The following is an 18,786-nucleotide window of genomic DNA, read 5'->3' as shown; positions in this document are numbered from 1 at the left end:
ATTCGGTAATTTATTCACCCGTTGCTCGTTCATACTCCTAGAGCCTAGATGTGAACAGCACGTGCTCTACCCTCCCATCATAAAGACGACTGGTCTGTATCCATAGCTTTGTTATTCCCAGTGATGTTTTCTCCTCCTTGTAGCAGCTTCTTTTCCAGGAGAGGTGGCTCTGGATCCCAGCGTGGATACAGTGACAGCGCCGGGAGGGCTTGGAGCAAGGCACAGAACGGGCCCCAGGCCCCGCACACGGGGCACTCAGCAGGCACAGCATACGGCCTGGAGGGTGGCCTGGAGGTAGACAGGCTGTAGGCTTCCCCAGAGGACAGCCTATGCTCTGACTTTCACATCAGCATGTAACTAAAGGTGAATAAATTATGTCTGTTAAACAAACAAATCCATTTCTCTTTGGCCTGCAGGCAAGGCTACTTCAGAGGAGTCCTGCTCTCCAGTGCTGTTATAGATTTAAATTAACAAGAATTGAACATTAGGCTTCTGATCTGGAAGAAAAAAAAAAAAAAGAGTTGAGGTAGAAGAGGTACAAATATAGCCAGCAGCTTTTAGCAAAATAATGGGGGGTTAGAAAATCTGCATTCAGGGTCTCTTTTTCTGTGTTTGGTGTATATTTTCTTTTTCATAAGGTGCGAGGTGAAGACTGGGGGATTCCAGCCTTTAATTTGTTTCAGATCAGTTTCTGAATTGGTGAGGATTCCCAAGAAACTTCTCAGACAGCTGGTCTAGGCGGGACCACAGGTCGCTGAGGTCCTGAAGGAACCGCAGGAATCCGTGTTTGTACTGGCTGCCTGAAGTGTGGAAAACACATTTAGTGAAATATTTCATGACCTGAGACACCTGGTATTTGTAAACTGGTACTTCACCATTTTTAATCAATTTGTAGCATGTATACATGTATTTTGCACACAGACACACAGAAAATACTCTGCATTTACATGTCCCATTATGCTGGTTTCTATGGAAGCAGTAAAGCAGCACTTCTCCTTCAAGCATTTAATCTATTTCATCTGATATGATGCTGCATGAAAAATGCCCCAGAGCAGGACATGAGACATTAAGCATTTCACTTACATCGGTACAGCAGTGCATACATAGCAAACAAGAAATAAAGAAGAGTTTAAATTCTACAAACCTTGGGCTGGGAAAATGGGATATGGTAAAAAAATCAGGATTTGATGTGGCAGACTAGAAAAGATATTGCAGAAAATCAGGTTAACAGGGAACACGTCTCAAAGTGTGGCTCATTACTCACTATAAAGTATTTCAGAGGTTATTTTCATTTCCTGTGACATTTCATATTCCCTTGCATATTGTGTTTTGATCTTTTTTTTTAATAATAATAATAATAAAAGAACAAGATCCACAGCCTGGCTAAGCAGCTTCTCTGGTACTTGGCTACAGAATTCAGAGTTCAGTCTTGGCTGCCCTGCTGAGCAGCAGCCTGTTCCATCCCCTGCTACTCACAGCCTGTGTTGACAGGGCAGGCAATAAGGTCCATACTTACCCAAACAGAAGTCTTGTCCAATTTACATACTTGGAAATTCTGATGGGTTTAGTGTATTGAACAAACACAAACTCATCAGTAACTACATTAGAGAAAAGGCACTGTATAATTTGGATTACTCAGCATGAAGTAATGCAAGCATGCGTCTGTCTTACCTGATTATTTCCTGTGCTATGAGCTGGTCCGTTATTTTGCTTTGGTTGCTGCACGTTGTTATCCCTGAAATGAAAACCACATTGTCAGGAAAATCCCCATTTGACTTGACAACACTGAGTGCTGGGCTCAAAGGTCTTGATTCTGGTTTTGACTCCACCCCTTCCTGGTTTTGGCAACTAATTTCAACGTTCTGCACCACTGTGTCCGTCCAATACCATTATAAGTAAAACTTTGGAAAGTGCAATGAATGTTGTGAAAAATGCTTAAGCACTGACAACCTGAGCATCTGGGTTAAACTATCCACACTTACAGGGTAGTCTTTTTCTTTTGGGGGGTATGTAATTTTCTGTATAATGTCTCTAGCCTGCTAATTTTATTTGAAGCATACTCCCCAGTGTTGAAATACACATTTGTAATAAGTGCAATACCTGTGTTGTCTTCTGCTTTTCCTGCAGAACTTTCTTTTTATCGCATCACGCTTAATTACTGCTATTACAATCACAATCAATATTGGCATTACAAGGAAGAAAAATATAAGCAGACCATCCCGAAGTGATGTATCTAGAGAAAAACAATTGCAGTCATTAGGTTAATATGCTTAACCTCATATTAAAGCATTTTGTCATTGAAAACTCCTTTCTGTTGTAAAAACTACAATATTCAAATTGTTTTAAATCAAATATAGTAATTAGGATTTGGACATACATAAGCACAAGTACTTCTTCCTGCTTTACCCACCCCGCATTGTATGACATACAGACTTTTCCTTTTAGTCAACGAACAGAAGTAAAACACTTTGCATGGTCTCTCAGTGTAAAGGCCAGAAAAATCTACTCCATTTTCCCTTTGCAGAATTTCATGGCTCTTAGATGAGCGAACTGCTAGTTGCTGCATGCAACTCCTTAATCCTTCTCATTACAGCGAGACCTTTTCCATACCTAAAAGCTGCTAGTTTCCTTCTCAAGCCATAGTCCTGATATATTACACCCATTTTTTTCTGGTGTTCAGTACCTAACTAAATAATATCCAACTATTTTAAATTGTAGTAGTGATTCTAAGCAATTAATGTTTTTTATCTCAGACCAAAGAGAAATCAGCTTCTCCCTTGGACCAACTTCCTTGATGCCTGCAGACCTACACATCAGGTAATAATGTTCATTCTCAAGATCATTCCATGATTAAGCAGCCCATGCAGTAGCAAAAAAGCTTTTGAAAAGAGACTGAAAAGCACTCTGCATTAGTAGATTATTTTAATCAGACACTGGCAGAATAAAAGACAGTTTCAGTGTCCTACCTATGTGAGCTGGACCACTGTCAACACTGCCACCATAGCCTGACTGGTTACAGAAGGGAGGCGCCCACCCCGAATGGCAATGGCAGTTCCCGTTGTTGTTACACACCTATAGGCCATACAAAAGGGATTAGTCGAAGGAACGTGTATTTGAAAGAGACCACTTTCAACCTTCAATATATATATTTGGAGTTACACATTAAGAATTGCATGTGGAAATAAGAATGTTCCATAGCATTCCATAGAAATGTATTAAGTATAACCTCTCTCCCTCCAATCCCAAAACACGGAGTAATACTGATACCAACAATCCATTCTCTGTAAAAGTTAATCTCTTCTTGATGTTGTTGTTATTTGCCTACACTAGGGTACTGTCCAAAGAAGAACTTCTTAGTTTTAAAACCTCTGGGCTCTTTTGATTTTTCACAGAGGAATATGTAAATCATGCATCCCCAGCCTGTCCTCAGAGGAATTATTTTCCTTTTAAAGTTTGACAGTTCAATAATACTCGAAGATTCCCTAGGGAAATTTAGAAGAAATGTCTTTCAATGTTAGTGCTAAGATGTTTACAGTGTACTGGCAAAATGAATTGCAGATTTAAAAAATAATAATAAAAATGGATTTAACTTTTAATACATATCAGAATAAATCAAAGCCATCTGTCAGGTTATTGCTTTTATCGAGGGATTTTGCACCTAACTCTGTCTTCAAGAAACAGGGCATGAAAACACAATCTACTCACCCCATTATTGTTACACTTCTGCTTTACATCACAGCTGTAGCCCAGAAAACTTGCATCAACACACTCAAAATCTAAACAGGCCTGGAAAAAATATTTAGTGTCTTTTACACACGAGACTTCCAAAAATCCCATCCATTTTATAAATATACTATACAAAAATATGAGTTTACAAGTCTACAGTTCTTATTTAAATGTCAAGGAAATGGGTTGATTGAACACTCAGTACTTCACAATTTTATAGCTGTATTTGTCTCAAAGTTTATTAAATCTACGGATGCAGTTTGATGGAAATAATTTGAGTAACTCGTAATGTAGCTCACTGATTTGTAGCATCACAGAGCTAATTAATTGTGTGTATATGTCTGAAAAAGCAGGTTTTTAATTATACTATAGCATGTAAATAGGAGAACAATTTAATGCTTTTGAAAGTTAAGAACTTTTCATGTGGTAGAATATATTGCATAATGCTGCTGTGATTCGTCTTACCTTCCTTTCTCCACAGGCTGTTCCATCATGAACTTGAGCAGGATCAGGGACATCTGATCCTAAGTCAAAATCAGAAGACCAGCATAAAACCCCAGACGCATTATTGACAACACTCCAAGCAGGAAGATTTTGAAGACTAACAGAAGTGCACTGGACCTTGCCACACAAACTATGCCTGTAGTAAACAAATGATACTCAGAGACAAGGTGAACAGGGGAAAAAAAAGAAACATCCTACAATGTCAATGGTGCAAATACAGCATCCAGTCAAACCTAGCTTGCATTTCAAGCAAATGTTCTTCTCTTAAACCTCATGTTTTCCAAGTTCATAGCAGATACTTTCTGTTGTGAACTTGTAGAATATGAGATTTAAAAGTAGAATTTTACATTGGATGTTTTAGGGGAGGCTTTTCTTTGCTATTTACTTACACAACAGGACATTTCTTGTATACTCCACCTCTCATTCCACAGTTTCCAAACCTATCCCCTTTAATATTGGCTTTTTCAAAGCATAGATCAGGTGCTTTTCTTGCCCCTATATGAAAAATAGTGAATCTTAGTAAGCCACCACTCTGTCTTAAAAATATGAGAAAGAAAACAAAAACTGGAATGTCTTGTAGAAAACTACAAGCCTTTTATGTTAAATTATAAATGTACCTTTTCCATATATAGCTTCACATTGTGAATCAAAACTCTGGCATACTCCATAGTAGCAATAGGCTTTCATGTCGTTGCATGGGTAACCATTCATGATATAAACGTCATCTGGACAGTAGGCATAGCTTCCATTGCAGTATTCAGGTAGATCACAGAAGTCCATCTTCGATCTGCATTCTGTTCCTGCCACTTTAAACTAGAACCAGAGAAGAATGCCACCTCAGTATTTTGCAACAGCAGGAATTCAATCATGAACCAATGACAGATGGGAATCTTCTTCGATTTTAAAGAAGACAGAATATTTATTTTTTCAAATCAGTATCTAATGAATATCCAAAATTCTTGGTTTCATATGGTGTAGCTGCGAAGTTTTTGAGTTTAGCTGGCAGAGGACTAGGTTAGATCACACAAATACATGCAGAAGCACAAATTAATATGTAACCAATGATCTTAGACGTTGGAGAAGTTTGGTGTTGCATAATAGAGATCACTAAGTCCCCTGATTGATCCTGCCTCCTGTGGACAACGCAGGGATGACATCCTATTTCTAAGCTACTGTCCAAAAGTCATTAGGCATAAATTCTCTACTTACATGCTCTCTGCTGGTGAATGTAGTTGGATAATGTGGAAATATGTCAAGGGATTCTATGATACCTTTTCAACACCACCACCACTGCCCCCGACCCCCAAAATCCAACCTAATAATTAGCATCAATTTAGCTTAATGAAATATAGCCCACCTTGCAATTTTTGCAGCACAGTCCTTGAGCACACTGCGATCCAGGTGTAAGTTTGCAGGTTGCAGCATCACAGCAAGGGTTAGTACATTCCTGAAGAACAGACATAAGCAAGGGGACATGATGTTTTTACTTTGCTGTATAGCTAGGAAAGTCCATGGTCAAACCAAGTGCATGGATGAACCAAACATTAAAAACTTTCATACTCTCTTCCATATTCTGAGGTTGATACTCTCCAACATAAAGCAGCATACAGTTTAGCTGCATTTTTTTTACAAGACATCAGAAAAAATGCATCTATTTTGATAGGTTGTGGCACAGGAATATAGGATATGTTTACACTCTGAATACTAAAAGAAGCAGAACATTTCAGATTTTAAATAACACTTCTTATCCCACCCCCCATGTTATTTTTCCACTATGCTAGCAGTCTGATGTAGAGAAATGCTGGTATCTTTTCATGACTTAGAAGAAGACCTATACATAGGAGCCTGTTGTTTCGTTTTGATTTATTGGTTTCTTTTTTGAATCATAGAATCACAGAATCATTCAGGTTGGAAAAGACCTCTAAGATCATCTAGTCTGGCCTTTAATCTAGCACTGTCAAATCCACCATCAAACCATGTCGCTAAACTCTACTTCTACGTGTTTTTTGAAGACCTGCCAGATGGTGACTCAGCTACTTCCCTCGGCCTGTTCCAATACTTTGCAACCCTTTCAGTGAAGGAATTTTTCCTAGTATCCAACCTAAACTTCCCCTGGCACAACTTGAGGCCATTTCCTTTTGTCCTATCACTTGTTGCTTGGGAGAAGAGACGGATCCCCACCGCGCTGTAGCCTCCTTTAAGCTCACTGTAGAGCGAGACACCTTTATTTTCCAAAGAAGGAGTCAATACATCCCATTCCCTGAGGGACATTGTCACAATGTGAACATTACCAAAAAAAGTAATGCTGTGGGCTAAGTTTACGAGTTACAGTTAGGATACCTGTGCTATACAGACTAGTAGTCTCATTTACATAACAGAAGCATCTATGTTGCCAATGTCAGGACAAAAAATGGTGGCATTTCCACATGTTGTACACTGAAATTTCGTTTTTAGGCACTGTCTCAAAAGTGCTGTGAAGTCCTGTAGCCCTTAACTGAGTTCATCTCTAAATTAAAGTATGATTTTAGGCTTTTTCTAGAATTTCTCTTTATACAGCTTGCAAAAATGTAAACTTACGCAGAAAACTCCTCAGATACTAATGCAAATCAGGTGCAACAAAGGGCCAGTATAATACAGCAAGTATAATATACAAGTATCCAGCTGGATTTCATTACCTGTGGTTTACCACAGTCACATTCTTCGTTGTTATCGACCACGTTATTACCACAGACAGGTTCTCTGTAAACATTGCTTGTTTTGGGGGGATTTCTAAGGCAGTTTCCTCCTCCATTTAGAATAAAGTTCTCAAAATCATCAGCACTGCAGGTGCTGAAATTCCTGGATCCCCTGGAAAGCATAATATTATTTTTATTATAAACATTTTGCTTGCAAAAAGGCAATTCAATTCAAACCGTTAAAATATTGTTGCTCTATAATAAATGCCACATTTCAGAATGATAGGCGATCTTGAGATATTTCCTTTTTATTTTGTATTGGAGTACAGTACTTCTGGAAATAAAAATATACTGTATATAACGTAACTGCAAATACTTTCAGAAGCAAAAGAGACCATCAGATGAGACATTCTGATGTTCTATATAAAACAGGCCTTCAAAATTCCTTTGCTGTACTGAGTCCAAAAATGTCTGATTAAAATATACTTTCCAGAAGGACATTCACCTTAACTGGAATTCCCCAAAAAAACCTCAGGAATGCATCTTCTCATAGTAGTTTGGTCCAGCGTTCAATTATCCTCATTTATTAATATAAATGTGGATAGATAAAATAATTTTATTATTACTATTAGATAAAGGGGACATGAGCAAATAAACTGAAACAAATATAGGATGAGACATTTTGTTTAACATTTAAGAGAATCTATGCAAAGGGGGCAGGTTTGCACAGACATGGTGAATATATGTAGGGGATTCTCAGCAGGGTAAAAAACCTAACAGCAATACGCCACCATTAAAAAAGAGCAATTAACAAAATCCAAGTAAGTTTTAATGAATGCCACAAACAAAGAATGAATAGGTCAGAAAATGGGTAACATTTTTAATAAATTGAAATTATAAAAGTCCTAAGTCAAAGAATTCAGTTCTGTCATTAAACTTTTAACTTTCCATTCATGAAAGTTCTCTAGGATTCATGGAAGTTTCTCAGCTTATCTAGCCACTGCAGTTTAAAACAAACAAACAAACAAACAAAGTTTATTAAAATAAATGGAAATCTTACTTATCTGTGCTGTACATAATGTAGGATGCAGGACACCTTTCATCATCATGTTTCATTCCAAGGTTATGACCCAATTCATGTGCAACAACTGTAGCATGACGTAACAAATTGCTATGATTCAACTAATGAAGAGAATCTCTGTTAAAAATCATGAAACTAAAGAAATTACTGTGTTTCTATCTACTGAGTTATCCAGGCCACAAGTTTCTTAGAGGCCATGAAGACAATATCAAACTGTATGGCAAAGCAAAAGCAGCAAGAATAGATAAGTTGTTTGTTTTCAGGTAGGGCCAAATTCTGCTACTCTTTCTAGGATCATACTCTGAATAGTGGCACAGTTAACCAGTCATTATATTAATTTTAGTGGAGTCTTCAAAGACAAACATGCTATTAAAGAACAGAATCTGCTTCTAAGATTGTTCATGATGTTATGGCATACCTATGATAAGGAAAGGAACCTCAGGAAATGCTGGATCTGTCCCTAAGAGTAAAGGAAACACTGGTTTTTGGCTAGTTTTGCCAAATTTAATATTTATTTTCTCCATTTACAGTTTCTTGGAGAATTCTGGACACTTGAAAATATGGTGCATTATGTTCAGCATCTATCCATGTAAAGAGTGAAACAATGCACACGTTGTAGTTGCATTCCCATCCCCAAAATACTGTGCTTATGAACCTTAACGTTATGAGGATGGACTTTTCTTATACAACCTTGAACTAGATGAATTACATAAATGTGATTAACAAATGATTTCAGGACTAAATCAGACAAGTGGATTGGAACATGAAGACAGAAATCGGGAAATATATGTATTTGTATATAAGCATAAAAATACGCACAAATCTTTACATAAGAAACCCTGTGGATGAAACCATTCCACTCCGAGCCTAGTCTCTACTACCTGGGTGGGTTCACAAAGTGCGTGTTATCTGTTAGGATGTTCTGTAGGTGTATCTCTGTGGAATCAATGTCTAGCAATGGATACAACTCTGCATTGTGTAAATGCACAGGGGAAAGCCTTCAATTGTCTCACTAGCAGTACATCTATGATAGCAGCTCCTGTGCTAGTTTCTTCCACCAACCACATTACGTACTTACAGTGCTGATTGACCCTCCCTGGACCTGTGAGCAGACGGTACCTACAAAAGCCATTCCAATGGATCCACCATAAGAATTTCTCCCTCTGCAACAAACACAGATTGAAGGTACTTTTGAAAGAGGAGCTGAAAGATCACTTTCATGATCACTATTAAAATACACTGATATGTCTGAAGCAAATACTGAAAAGCAAAATTTGGTCTTATTGAAGTCAAGAAGAAAGTTGTCACCTTATCATGGTTTCACTGTAATTAATAATGAACATGGCAATAACATAGATTGAAAACAATGATCAATCACCTAAGCCTGCTGTGTCAGTGCTTTTGAGTTGATTAACTATGAATTCATTATAGTTTCTTCATCTTTTTTTTCAGGTTAAAACAGTTTGGAAGTTGAGTGAATTTTACTTGTTATATTTTCATTCGTGTACAAAACCAAAATCACATACATTAGCAACACCAGCAGTGTTGCAGGAGTGGCATTTCCTCCAAATGAAAACTTACATTATGAGATGACTAACATCATTTCTTGATCGTTTTAGAAGCTCCTTCTGTCTCCAAGAAACGAATCTACCCAGTACGTCTCCAGCTGAACCATCCATTACCGAGATGGGGTTTGTAACTGTCCATATCTCCAATCCTACCAAAACAATCTGGATGTTCAATGCTCTATACATCTGAAAAAAAAAAAAAAAAGAGAAAAAAGAAAGATAATTACTGTCCATCAATCCAGTTCAACTGAATTATGAAAGATTTTTACCACTACTCAGCCAAAGTCAGGGAGCACACAGATGTTTAAAAACATCTGAGCTGCAGCTCTACAAGACTTATGCATAGATTCATGACATGCCTTAAATGTTACAAATTGCTGTATAACTTCCAAATACAATTTCAGAACATAACTGTACAGATTTACTTTACTACCTTACTTTTGAAAACTACAATAAGTAGAAACTACCAAGAATAGGTGACTGAACCTACCCCATCAACATAATTAATCAGCTCAACCGTTTCCTTTTGCACTGCAGCAGGATCCGATTTCTTCAGCAAAAACTGTAAGATGCCATATGCAAAAGTCAGAGAAAAAAAAATTAGTTTAACAAAAAGTATTTGGCATTGGATGAAATCATTACCCTGTTATGATCCACGACCATAAATAATTCCACATAGCTTTCCTGTGGCAGGACAGCTCGCTTGTTCTGCAAATTAAAAAGCACAATAAGTTAATATTATGAGTAATAAATTCAGGGCTTTTAAAATTATTTTTCTTGTGATTTTCATTTAATGCATTTATAAAGTAATGATTTTTTTTTTTTTAATGTGGCCTCAAATGTCAATTTGCTTTAGATTTCCAGATCAATATCTGCGTACAAGTAATTTACTTCTGGACAGACACTGAGATGCATGAGCTGAATGGCAGCTTTCACACACCCACAATGGTCTTGGGTTGAGCTCTGCTTTTCTGCTAAGTAACTGCTTCAAGCTATGTTAAATTGGCATTGTGATATTCTTCTGTTTCAGGATTTCCTTAACACTACTCCCACCAGCTTGGGGTCCATGAAAATGAGAGCAACAAGGTGGCCTGCTAAGCCAAAAGCACCATGCCAAAGCAAGAGCTCCGTAGACCACTGACATCTGGAACAGACTGAGGAGATGGCTTGGACTGTAGCCCTCAGGAGAGAAATAGAAATGCATTTACCCTCAAAAGTTTTCCCCCACTCGAGGTACTGTTTGATGAAAATGCATATTTCACAGACTGCTTCACAAACATCTTCATCTCATGATGAAGGCTGTCATTCTGCATACCACATCGGAAAGGGATATGCTCCATATCTTCTAACTGGTAAAACATGTGTTCAAATGTGCTGGATGAGTTGAGTGGCTCCATTCCATACCATTTACCACCAATGTAGATAATTCCTCTAACAAGCAGAAAAGCATGGAAAATTATTTTTCCCTCATGGTTATGACTAGGTGAATGAACAACAGATGAATACTTAAAAACTGTAACTCTTCGTACCGCTATGTTGACATAAATGATTATATGAGTTTGCATAAGTTTGCAGAACAGCTAAAAATGAAATCTCTGTTCTGCTTAGTGAAATCCAGTACTACCCGAAATACCAGTAGTTTCATAATTTTATTCTTCATTTAAAGGAATGCCATGAAATATCTTTCTTGTGAGTGGCATCTCACTTCAATACTATACACATGAAAGATATGTAGGTGAACTTTGTTCCGTTGCCTCTTCCTGCTTGTAAAAAAGATCTCAAGCTGAACAAGGCTGCCAGGACTGACGAGTGTATCTAAATCCAGGTGAAGAGCCAAACTCATTGAAGGCAGAAAGCACTGACGTGCTCCAGGCATATTCTGGGTATCTGCCTGATCTGCTGTGCATGCCATCTCATTTTGCCAACTTGTACAGATTGATACCGTCAGGGGAATACCTTAAAACTTTTATGCATTAATCCAGCCCCTTCATGTTTCTCAGATAAATGTAATTTTATCGTATTTGCAACACTTTCACTATTCTGAAAGCTAAATTCTAAATGCAGCCAATCAACAGTATCTGTCATAGGGGAGAGAAAGTATAAAACCTGTTTAGAGTGTCAGCTTCAGCAAGAGGCAAAATGTAAAAAACATTTGCGAGATAGTACTGTGTTTTCTTTCCAGGTGTATAATGAACATCAGCAGTTTTTTTGTTTTTGTTTTTAAACTGGTGATACTGCACAATTAACTATCTTGAAGCAAAAAGCAAGAAGTAATACCTCAGGCCATCGCATGTGCTAAGAGCAAGCATTGAGTCAGCCATTCCTTCAACAGTGCCATGATAATAACAGTGTGTCTGAAATGCAACAAAACCACATAATCAATAACAAAATAAGGTAGCAAACTTATTTTGCTGCCAACCTTATTATTTGCATGACATTACAGCTGGCTTTTGCAAATTTAAAGCGTTCCCTATTCTGAAATAATCCCAAAATTCTTGGAGTAAAATATTACTTGATGTGAGTAACTACAATAGCATTTGGTCCCTTGGTTCTAAAAAACAACCAGCTTTTTCATTTAACCCATCACCATCTTTTAACAAGATCTTTGTATCTATATTGCTCATAGTGTGCTTAAACAGAATCCTCTCACAGGCTGACTGAGAAGCTCTCCCATGCACAGAGCAGTCTCACTAAGCCAACGTGCAGTTACAAGTTGAAACTTAAATGTAAAAGCATTCTTAAGGCTTGCTCAAAACTATAGAGCTTTGATGCTGCCATTGTACCTTTAATTGCATATTATGCAAAGGTGACCTACTTGCGTAGCTCAAATTCAACCTTGGCATAATCACCTGGTGTCTCCTTTCACAACTTACAAAAGTGATGCCGTATAATAATAAAGAGTTTGAGGACAAAGCCACTCCCTCATGAAACACAGAACTTGATGTTTTATATCACAGGGAATTGTTAACCATAAATGCCACAAATATGAAACTTTGACAATGCCTCTTTCCCAGCATGTATATTTTTCTTCTATATATGCACTTTATGCGCATCACTTCCATTTTCCCCTCCAATGCCAAAAATCTAAGTAATTTTCACTCTTGCAGGATACAGACACAAAGACACTCAGAGTGAATGGTTGTGTACATTCACGTTTGCTTTGGAAACACATTTAGATGCATGTACACTTGTTGCAGTCCTCAGTTCTAACAAATTATTAATATGGCCTTCAGTTCATAAAGCTTGAGTTTCCTGGTTTGAGGAAACTCTTATGCAAAAGCAGAATTTTATTATGTACAATACCTTGATTTTTGATTGTGTTGCCTCCAGTGTCCCATTTTTTCTGTACGTATATAGCATAAAATCTTTGCTAACAAGGTCTCTGGAAACAAAAATAAACTACTGCTCTTTTAAGAGTCTATAAAGCAAGAAATAAATCAAGAATCCTAGTAAGTATTACATTGTTAGCAGTATACTCATGCTACATTATCATTGAAATTCACAGACATGAAACACAATATCTTAAAAATGAGCTGCACTATTTGGAAAATAAGTTACATTGAAATATTTTAACTAAAACATCCATAGATTATGACCTGAGCAGCCTATGTCATAGGAGGGCCTGGATTATTATTGACTCTGGAATGAGGAACAACAGATATTTTTTTTCTAAATAAAACAACCCTCCCCTCCCTACCAATAAAGAGCTACTGTTGAACTTTCCATAAGGATTTTCTGAAATCTACTGGCTGTGGTGCTAATATAAAAATCTAATTTTTGCACTCTAATAAATATTTTTTTTAAAATATAAAAATACTTGTCTATATGCAACACAATTCCAAGGTGGATCGATTACTCAGAACACTATCACATACTTATTTTTCTTCAGTGTTAGGAGGTACGTTCCATTTCTTGTTTTAATTGAGTAAGAAAGATTGTCATCTGAATGCTCCTGAAAACAAAACAGAAGTTATCACTTAACTATGTTATCTTCTGCTCGGGCGTGTCAATTCCATGTTTTCTTTGATAACAGAGGTCCAACTACTATACAGCTTTAAAGTATTTACCAGATTCACAACACTTGCACTCCTAATCCGCATGGTTTGTGTATTGCAGTGTCAGCAACACACTCTACATTCTTTCCTATGGAAAGTTTAAATTGTATTGAGCTACAAATTTTTATATGGAAGACATAATGAAAAAGTACAAAAACTACACAAGAAATTAAGTATATCTGCCATTAGAGATTTGTACAGGGAATGTAAAAGATATGCAGTCTATAGAAAAAAGAAAAACTAAAACTTATGGTATTAAAACAACAAGAAAAGAAGGGTCAGTAAACCTAAACCTAGGCAACCACGATACAGTTTTATAGGCTCAGAAACAGATACTCCAGAGACGCTAGTGAAGAGGAAGTAGACATAGCTTGGACATAGCCGGATTCAGGTCCCCAAGGAGGGCACAGCCCATGTATTTTTTTGCTAAACTATCACATAAAGTTTTATGACACTCCTTATGTAAATCATCTGTGGCCGGATGAACGACTCACAAATTCTTCTTTTGTTATTCAGTTTGTACAAAGATGACTCATGGCATTTCATTATCAGTTATTTCAGTAATTAAACTCTGTATCTGGTGCTAAGGTGAACTTTGACTTTAGAACCGAAGAATTATGGCTCAGGCCTTTCTCTCTTAACTCATTCATTTACCTGTACGACTTTATGGGACCTCTTGTACAAGGTGAGCATCTGCCCTTTAGCCAATACATGGCTGAAATCTTCTGGTTATTCAAAGACAAGGTACGATGAGCAAAAGAACACATACAGCACAGACAGCAGTTCAACATCTAATCAGACTTGGAGGAAACAGAAATATTTTCCATGTTCTTACTTCCCTCTTACAAGGCTGTTAACAGGACTAGAAGTTTGAAAGGCTTTAACTTAGAGTTGCAGTTACAGCCCTTTGTGAAAACAAATTTACTCAAAACTACTTGAAAACACTTAAGAATCTGAAGAGATAGCACATTTCTTCACTAAATAACCAATATATAACATACACAGTACGTGTGTGTGTGCATTATAGGACAGTATTGTGAAAAACAGCAATAGCAGAAGAAAAAACACTGGACAGAACAACAAACCTCATGAAAAAATGGGCGATGTTTCTCTTTGCCTGTCAGACGTTGAGGAATAATTATTTCAAATGTTGAAACTCTGGATGTCTCTTCAGAAGATACCCCTAAAAATAAAGTTTGAAATTTCTAAGGAACCAGAAAGCGTAAGTAATATATTGTGTTGGAATCTGCACGGTGGTGATCACTGAAAAATAATTCTGCTGAGGTCACAGACGAAGACGAGTAATTTCACCAGCTTGGGACCCAACTCCCCACGCTCAGTTTGGTAGGTTCTGTCTCTGCCAGAGTTCTTGGATTATATCGAGGAAGTCAAAGAAATCAACATTTTCTTTCGTGGCCAAAGTACTCTGCATTCCTGAGTGTATAGGCTAAACATATGTGCCTTCATTCCATGCAGAAAACCTATTTTGACTGGATTTAAGGTTAATGACTACACCACCCCAAATCAACTGCTCTAAAGTGCTAAAAACTGCACATTCAAGCTAAAGTTTTCTTAAACAGGGTGCCCAAAGCTAGATGGCAATCTTGACTTTAACTCTTGATCTTAGTTATTTACATTATAAGCTGAGATAATGATGCAAGTTTGGTAATTCCTTCATATAGACATTATCAAAAATTAGCTATTTTCAAAATAAATACATAAATAAATAAATAACTTTCTTGACCAATACAGCGGTAACATCACAGAAAATCCCGAGAACAAGAAAATTAAAAGCAAACAAACAAACAAAGAAACCCACCACAAAACAACCCACCTCCTGTATTCAGGGCATACTTATATAAATACGTGGTAGAATTAGCATAGGAATGGTCTAACTGATGTAAAGAAGGAAACTTCTGCTTAAAGCTGGAGTCTTCCAGAGTTCATAAAGAAAGGCTATCAAATTACTTAAACAATCTTAATTCTCACATATTCTAACCTGGATTGTTAACTTTTTATATTTGTCTATCATTTCTGAAACTCTTCTTTCTTCCATGACCTATACTTTTAACCTGAAGCAACACGGAAAATTTCAGTAACTATCTTCTCTGTCCACCCATCTGTCCCCCTCCTAGTGAATTTTGAGGTGGCTGGCAAGTTAAAATTAACTGTGCAAGAGATTTTGACATCCATAATCAGTTAAGTTTCCTGGAGTTTTGTGAAATCACCTCACTGGTGTCAGGAACGATGTGCTGATGCGTCAGTCGATAGCAGGGCGCTCTAGGAATGGCTGATGGATGTTTGTTCAGCAACAGTCATGTTTCTCCTGCATTATTTGTAAAACGTTTGGAACCTTTTACATTATATCAGAGTTATCTCCAGAACTGTCATCCTAACTAAGGAAGCTAAAGATAAGAAATCTGTTGAGTATCTGGTTTCAGCTAAATGGTTTTATAGAAAACAACAATCTCTACTGACTTTTTTTTTCTCCTTTCTTTTTTCTTGTCTGCACATCAGTCTGGTTTCAGTGTCCACTTTGGTCAACAGAGACATAACCATTGCTTTTACACAGGTTACAGAGTCAACAATAACATAACATGGGTTATAACAACCAAAGTAGCTTCCTACTTCTTAAATTGTTCTTTTATAAGGAAACAAAGAGATTTCTTCTCATTTTTAGCAGTACAAAGTTGACCTCAGCTTCCCAGGTTTCTGTGAAAGAATTTCACAACTGCAAAGAAGCCACAGAGCACTCATGAATCACCCATTCAAAGCGAGGAGGAGGATTCCTCAGTGTAATGATGATCTCTACCTATCAGATAACTTCAAGATTTTTGAAAGCTGGGTTCAGGCAGCCTATGATTAAAATTAAATACTGTCATTACAATCAAAAATGTGGAAGCTGCTATTAGCAAACAGGTCTGCAAATAGCATTGGCACTCCGTATTTGCTTTTGACTTTTATTTTCATCAGAAATAACTCGATTAACTAAATAGTAAAATCTGTTCTGTGAGTCAAGTGTATGTTGAACTTACAGCGGAAATGTGGTCCTAACAATTTATGTTCTGACACCTAAAAGCAGGAAAGCACTAGTAGTCACAAGAACATCATCCTCTAAGAAATATTTCAGGCATTACATCTCAGTCTAAAATATGAAGCCAAATCATAAATGTAAAGGAGTTAATGAGGAAATAAAACTGAAGCAAGTTCCCTGACATTACTGAAGATCCAGATCTTTTTCTAGACTCTTTACTATTCATCAGTGACAGTAGCTACAATTGTCACAACCGTGTCAGGTATAGAAGATAATGTTTTTAAATACCTACTACATCATGGAGGAAACAAACAAACAAACACAATGAATTAAACTATAAAAATTTTCAAACTGCAGTGCTTTTTTCTTTCTTTCTTTCTTTTCCTCCTTCCTAAACCAAAGGTTCTTGGTTAGGTGATCTGCTAACAGCCTAATGCCCAGGTCGAGCTGTGACTGGATTTGAGAGGTGTGCATATTTATCGTCAGGACCGTGCACTACAAAAAGACTTGGAGGAACTCTGAATACGTAACAAAAACAAAAAGCTTACCTCTCATCCAAAAAGAGTTTTCTGTTAAAGTTAGTCCAATGGTGAACAAAAATAGGCTGTGTTTTAGCATGACTAGATTTCCTGGAGAAAGCACTACGGTATGCGAGGCAGCACGGTGTACTTGGCTCTCAGCTGGCCGGCACGGGAGAACGAGAAGAACGAGAACGCTCTGCTCTGAAGGTAAACAATCGAAAAAGCACTCCGATACCTCACCTCTGCCAGGGAAACGGGAAGTAAAATTTCATCCATTAGGCTCGCAAGAAAACTGGTTAGGCAGCTTAACGCAAATAAAAAGCAGCACACTCCGAAATACTGATTGGAGACAGACAAATCGTGTCAGGACCAAACTGGTTTATTCCAAAAGATTTAAGCTGATACCACCTGAGACACAGTTGGAGATTATATGAGATAGGAACATAAAACATTGCTACCAACGGATACGATAATTAGGATATTTATACTGGCCACCGTCAGATCAGTAAAATCTACTCTTTGAAATTTCATCTTGCTCTTTGTTTTTCATTATTCCACCTTTACTTTAAAAATATCAAAAATGCAGTGCATATGAACACGTGGAAATCCCACAAACATATCACACAAGGATTCTAGCCAGTTGCATTTGCATTAAAGATAATTTTCCTCACCCAAAGTCTGTAATTTTGAGGACCTCATCCCTCTTTACAGGATCAGAATAATGTTCTGAGGCATCATTTAGTCACATCATCATCCAAAGCAGAAAACAAATGCTTCTAAAGCTGAATGAATTTGCAATGCACTTCAGAAGTACCATGCATATTTAGAAACTCAAATAGGGGGCTAATACAACACGGTACTCAAGCTAAAGCATTTGTATTAATTAATTTTAATTAATTCATTTTAAATTAAAACAGAGCAAATCCATTATTTTTCCAGTGTTGAATCACGTAAAACAATGGCTTAAGTTAAAATATAAATATATATATATATATATAAAAGAGGCAGAGATAGCAACAGTGTTTCTAATTATTGTCTTGTGTAAAGCCTGTTCAAGTCCATCTTCCTATTTAACGCAGCTCATTAATTTGCTTCAGCCAAAGCACCAGGCAGACAGGGAGACCCGATACCTGCACTCACTGGGTACATCTGTACCGTAGCATCAAGAGAAACTTTCCTCGACTCCAGAAGCCGGGACCCTACTGAAAATTAGATGAACCCAATCTTTAATTCATATTCTCTTCCTCCATGGCACACTGCTAGCACGCAGCGCGGGAAACGGGGCTGCGGTACTCCAAATTTTCCCATTTTATCAAGCACTGGCACGCTTTTAGGGCTTTTTTATTTGTCCAGAAGAGCGTTTTCGGGTTGTTTGTTTGTTTGTTTATTATTTTTTTCCTGGCAGGGACCAACGGCGCGCTTGCCCACGCGGAGCACCGAGACCCCCGGTGCCCACAGCACGGGGCTTTCGCTCGCCGCAGACCCCCGGGGAACGAGAGGAGCCTGGTGCCGAGCCCCTCAGCACAGACCCCGGGTCCGAGCCCTGGTCTCGGTGCCTGAGGAAACGGGCGCCCTGCACAAGGTCCCCCTCACAGCGGCCGCCCTCTTGTCCGCCGCCTCAC

At 37.7% G+C, this 18,786-nt stretch overlaps 1 protein-coding gene across 3 annotated transcripts; it reads right to left on the bottom strand.

Moving 5' to 3' along the window:
* Positions 1 to 404: 404 nt before the first annotated feature.
* LOC118168986 (disintegrin and metalloproteinase domain-containing protein 9-like) lies at positions 405 to 17,569 on the bottom strand. Of its 3 annotated transcripts, XM_035329842.1 has the most exons (22): positions 17,192 to 17,569; positions 14,695 to 14,792; positions 13,430 to 13,506; positions 12,858 to 12,936; positions 11,832 to 11,908; positions 10,763 to 10,985; positions 10,197 to 10,262; positions 10,045 to 10,116; positions 9,568 to 9,740; positions 9,065 to 9,149; positions 7,966 to 8,087; positions 6,906 to 7,077; positions 5,588 to 5,677; positions 4,848 to 5,043; positions 4,620 to 4,725; positions 4,192 to 4,366; positions 3,706 to 3,786; positions 2,967 to 3,072; positions 2,101 to 2,233; positions 1,672 to 1,735; positions 1,145 to 1,197; positions 405 to 800 (listed from the first exon to the last, which is right to left on the bottom strand). In XM_035329842.1, exons 1-22 carry the CDS (start codon positions 17,259 to 17,261, stop codon positions 722 to 724), a joined length of 2,397 nt encoding a protein of 798 aa, XP_035185733.1. In that variant the 5' UTR covers positions 17,262 to 17,569; the 3' UTR covers positions 405 to 721. The 3 variants fall into 3 exon arrangements, 2 of the variants coding, with proteins under 2 accessions (XP_035185733.1, XP_035185734.1); XM_035329843.1 differs by lacking the exon at positions 17,192 to 17,569 and having other exon boundaries at positions 12,858 to 12,972; positions 14,695 to 14,757; XR_004751876.1 differs by lacking the exon at positions 405 to 800 and having other exon boundaries at positions 1,149 to 1,453; positions 1,490 to 1,735.
* Between the last annotated feature and the right edge of the window lie 1,217 nt (positions 17,570 to 18,786).

Source organism: Oxyura jamaicensis, chromosome 6 (genome assembly GCF_011077185.1).
Source record: "Oxyura jamaicensis isolate SHBP4307 breed ruddy duck chromosome 6, BPBGC_Ojam_1.0, whole genome shotgun sequence".
In the NCBI taxonomy this organism is placed as follows: Eukaryota; Metazoa; Chordata; class Aves; order Anseriformes; family Anatidae; genus Oxyura; species Oxyura jamaicensis.
Note: the sequence above shows the minus strand (reverse complement) of the source record. Positions and strands in the feature narration are given on the sequence as shown.

Bases quoted from the DNA above. Each gene is read 5' to 3' on its own strand.
- LOC118168986 (XM_035329842.1), bottom strand. From the start codon at position 17,261: ATGCTAAAACACAGCCTATTTTTGTTCACCATTGGACTAACTTTAACA. The intron at 3,787-4,191 runs GTAAGACGAATC...TATTTTTTCCAG, and splicing joins CAGCCTGTGGAGAAAGGAAG to GCCTGTTTAGATTTTGAGTG. The intron at 1,736-2,100 runs GTATTGCACTTA...TTTTCATTTCAG, and splicing joins AAAAGCAGAAGACAACACAG to GGATAACAACGTGCAGCAAC.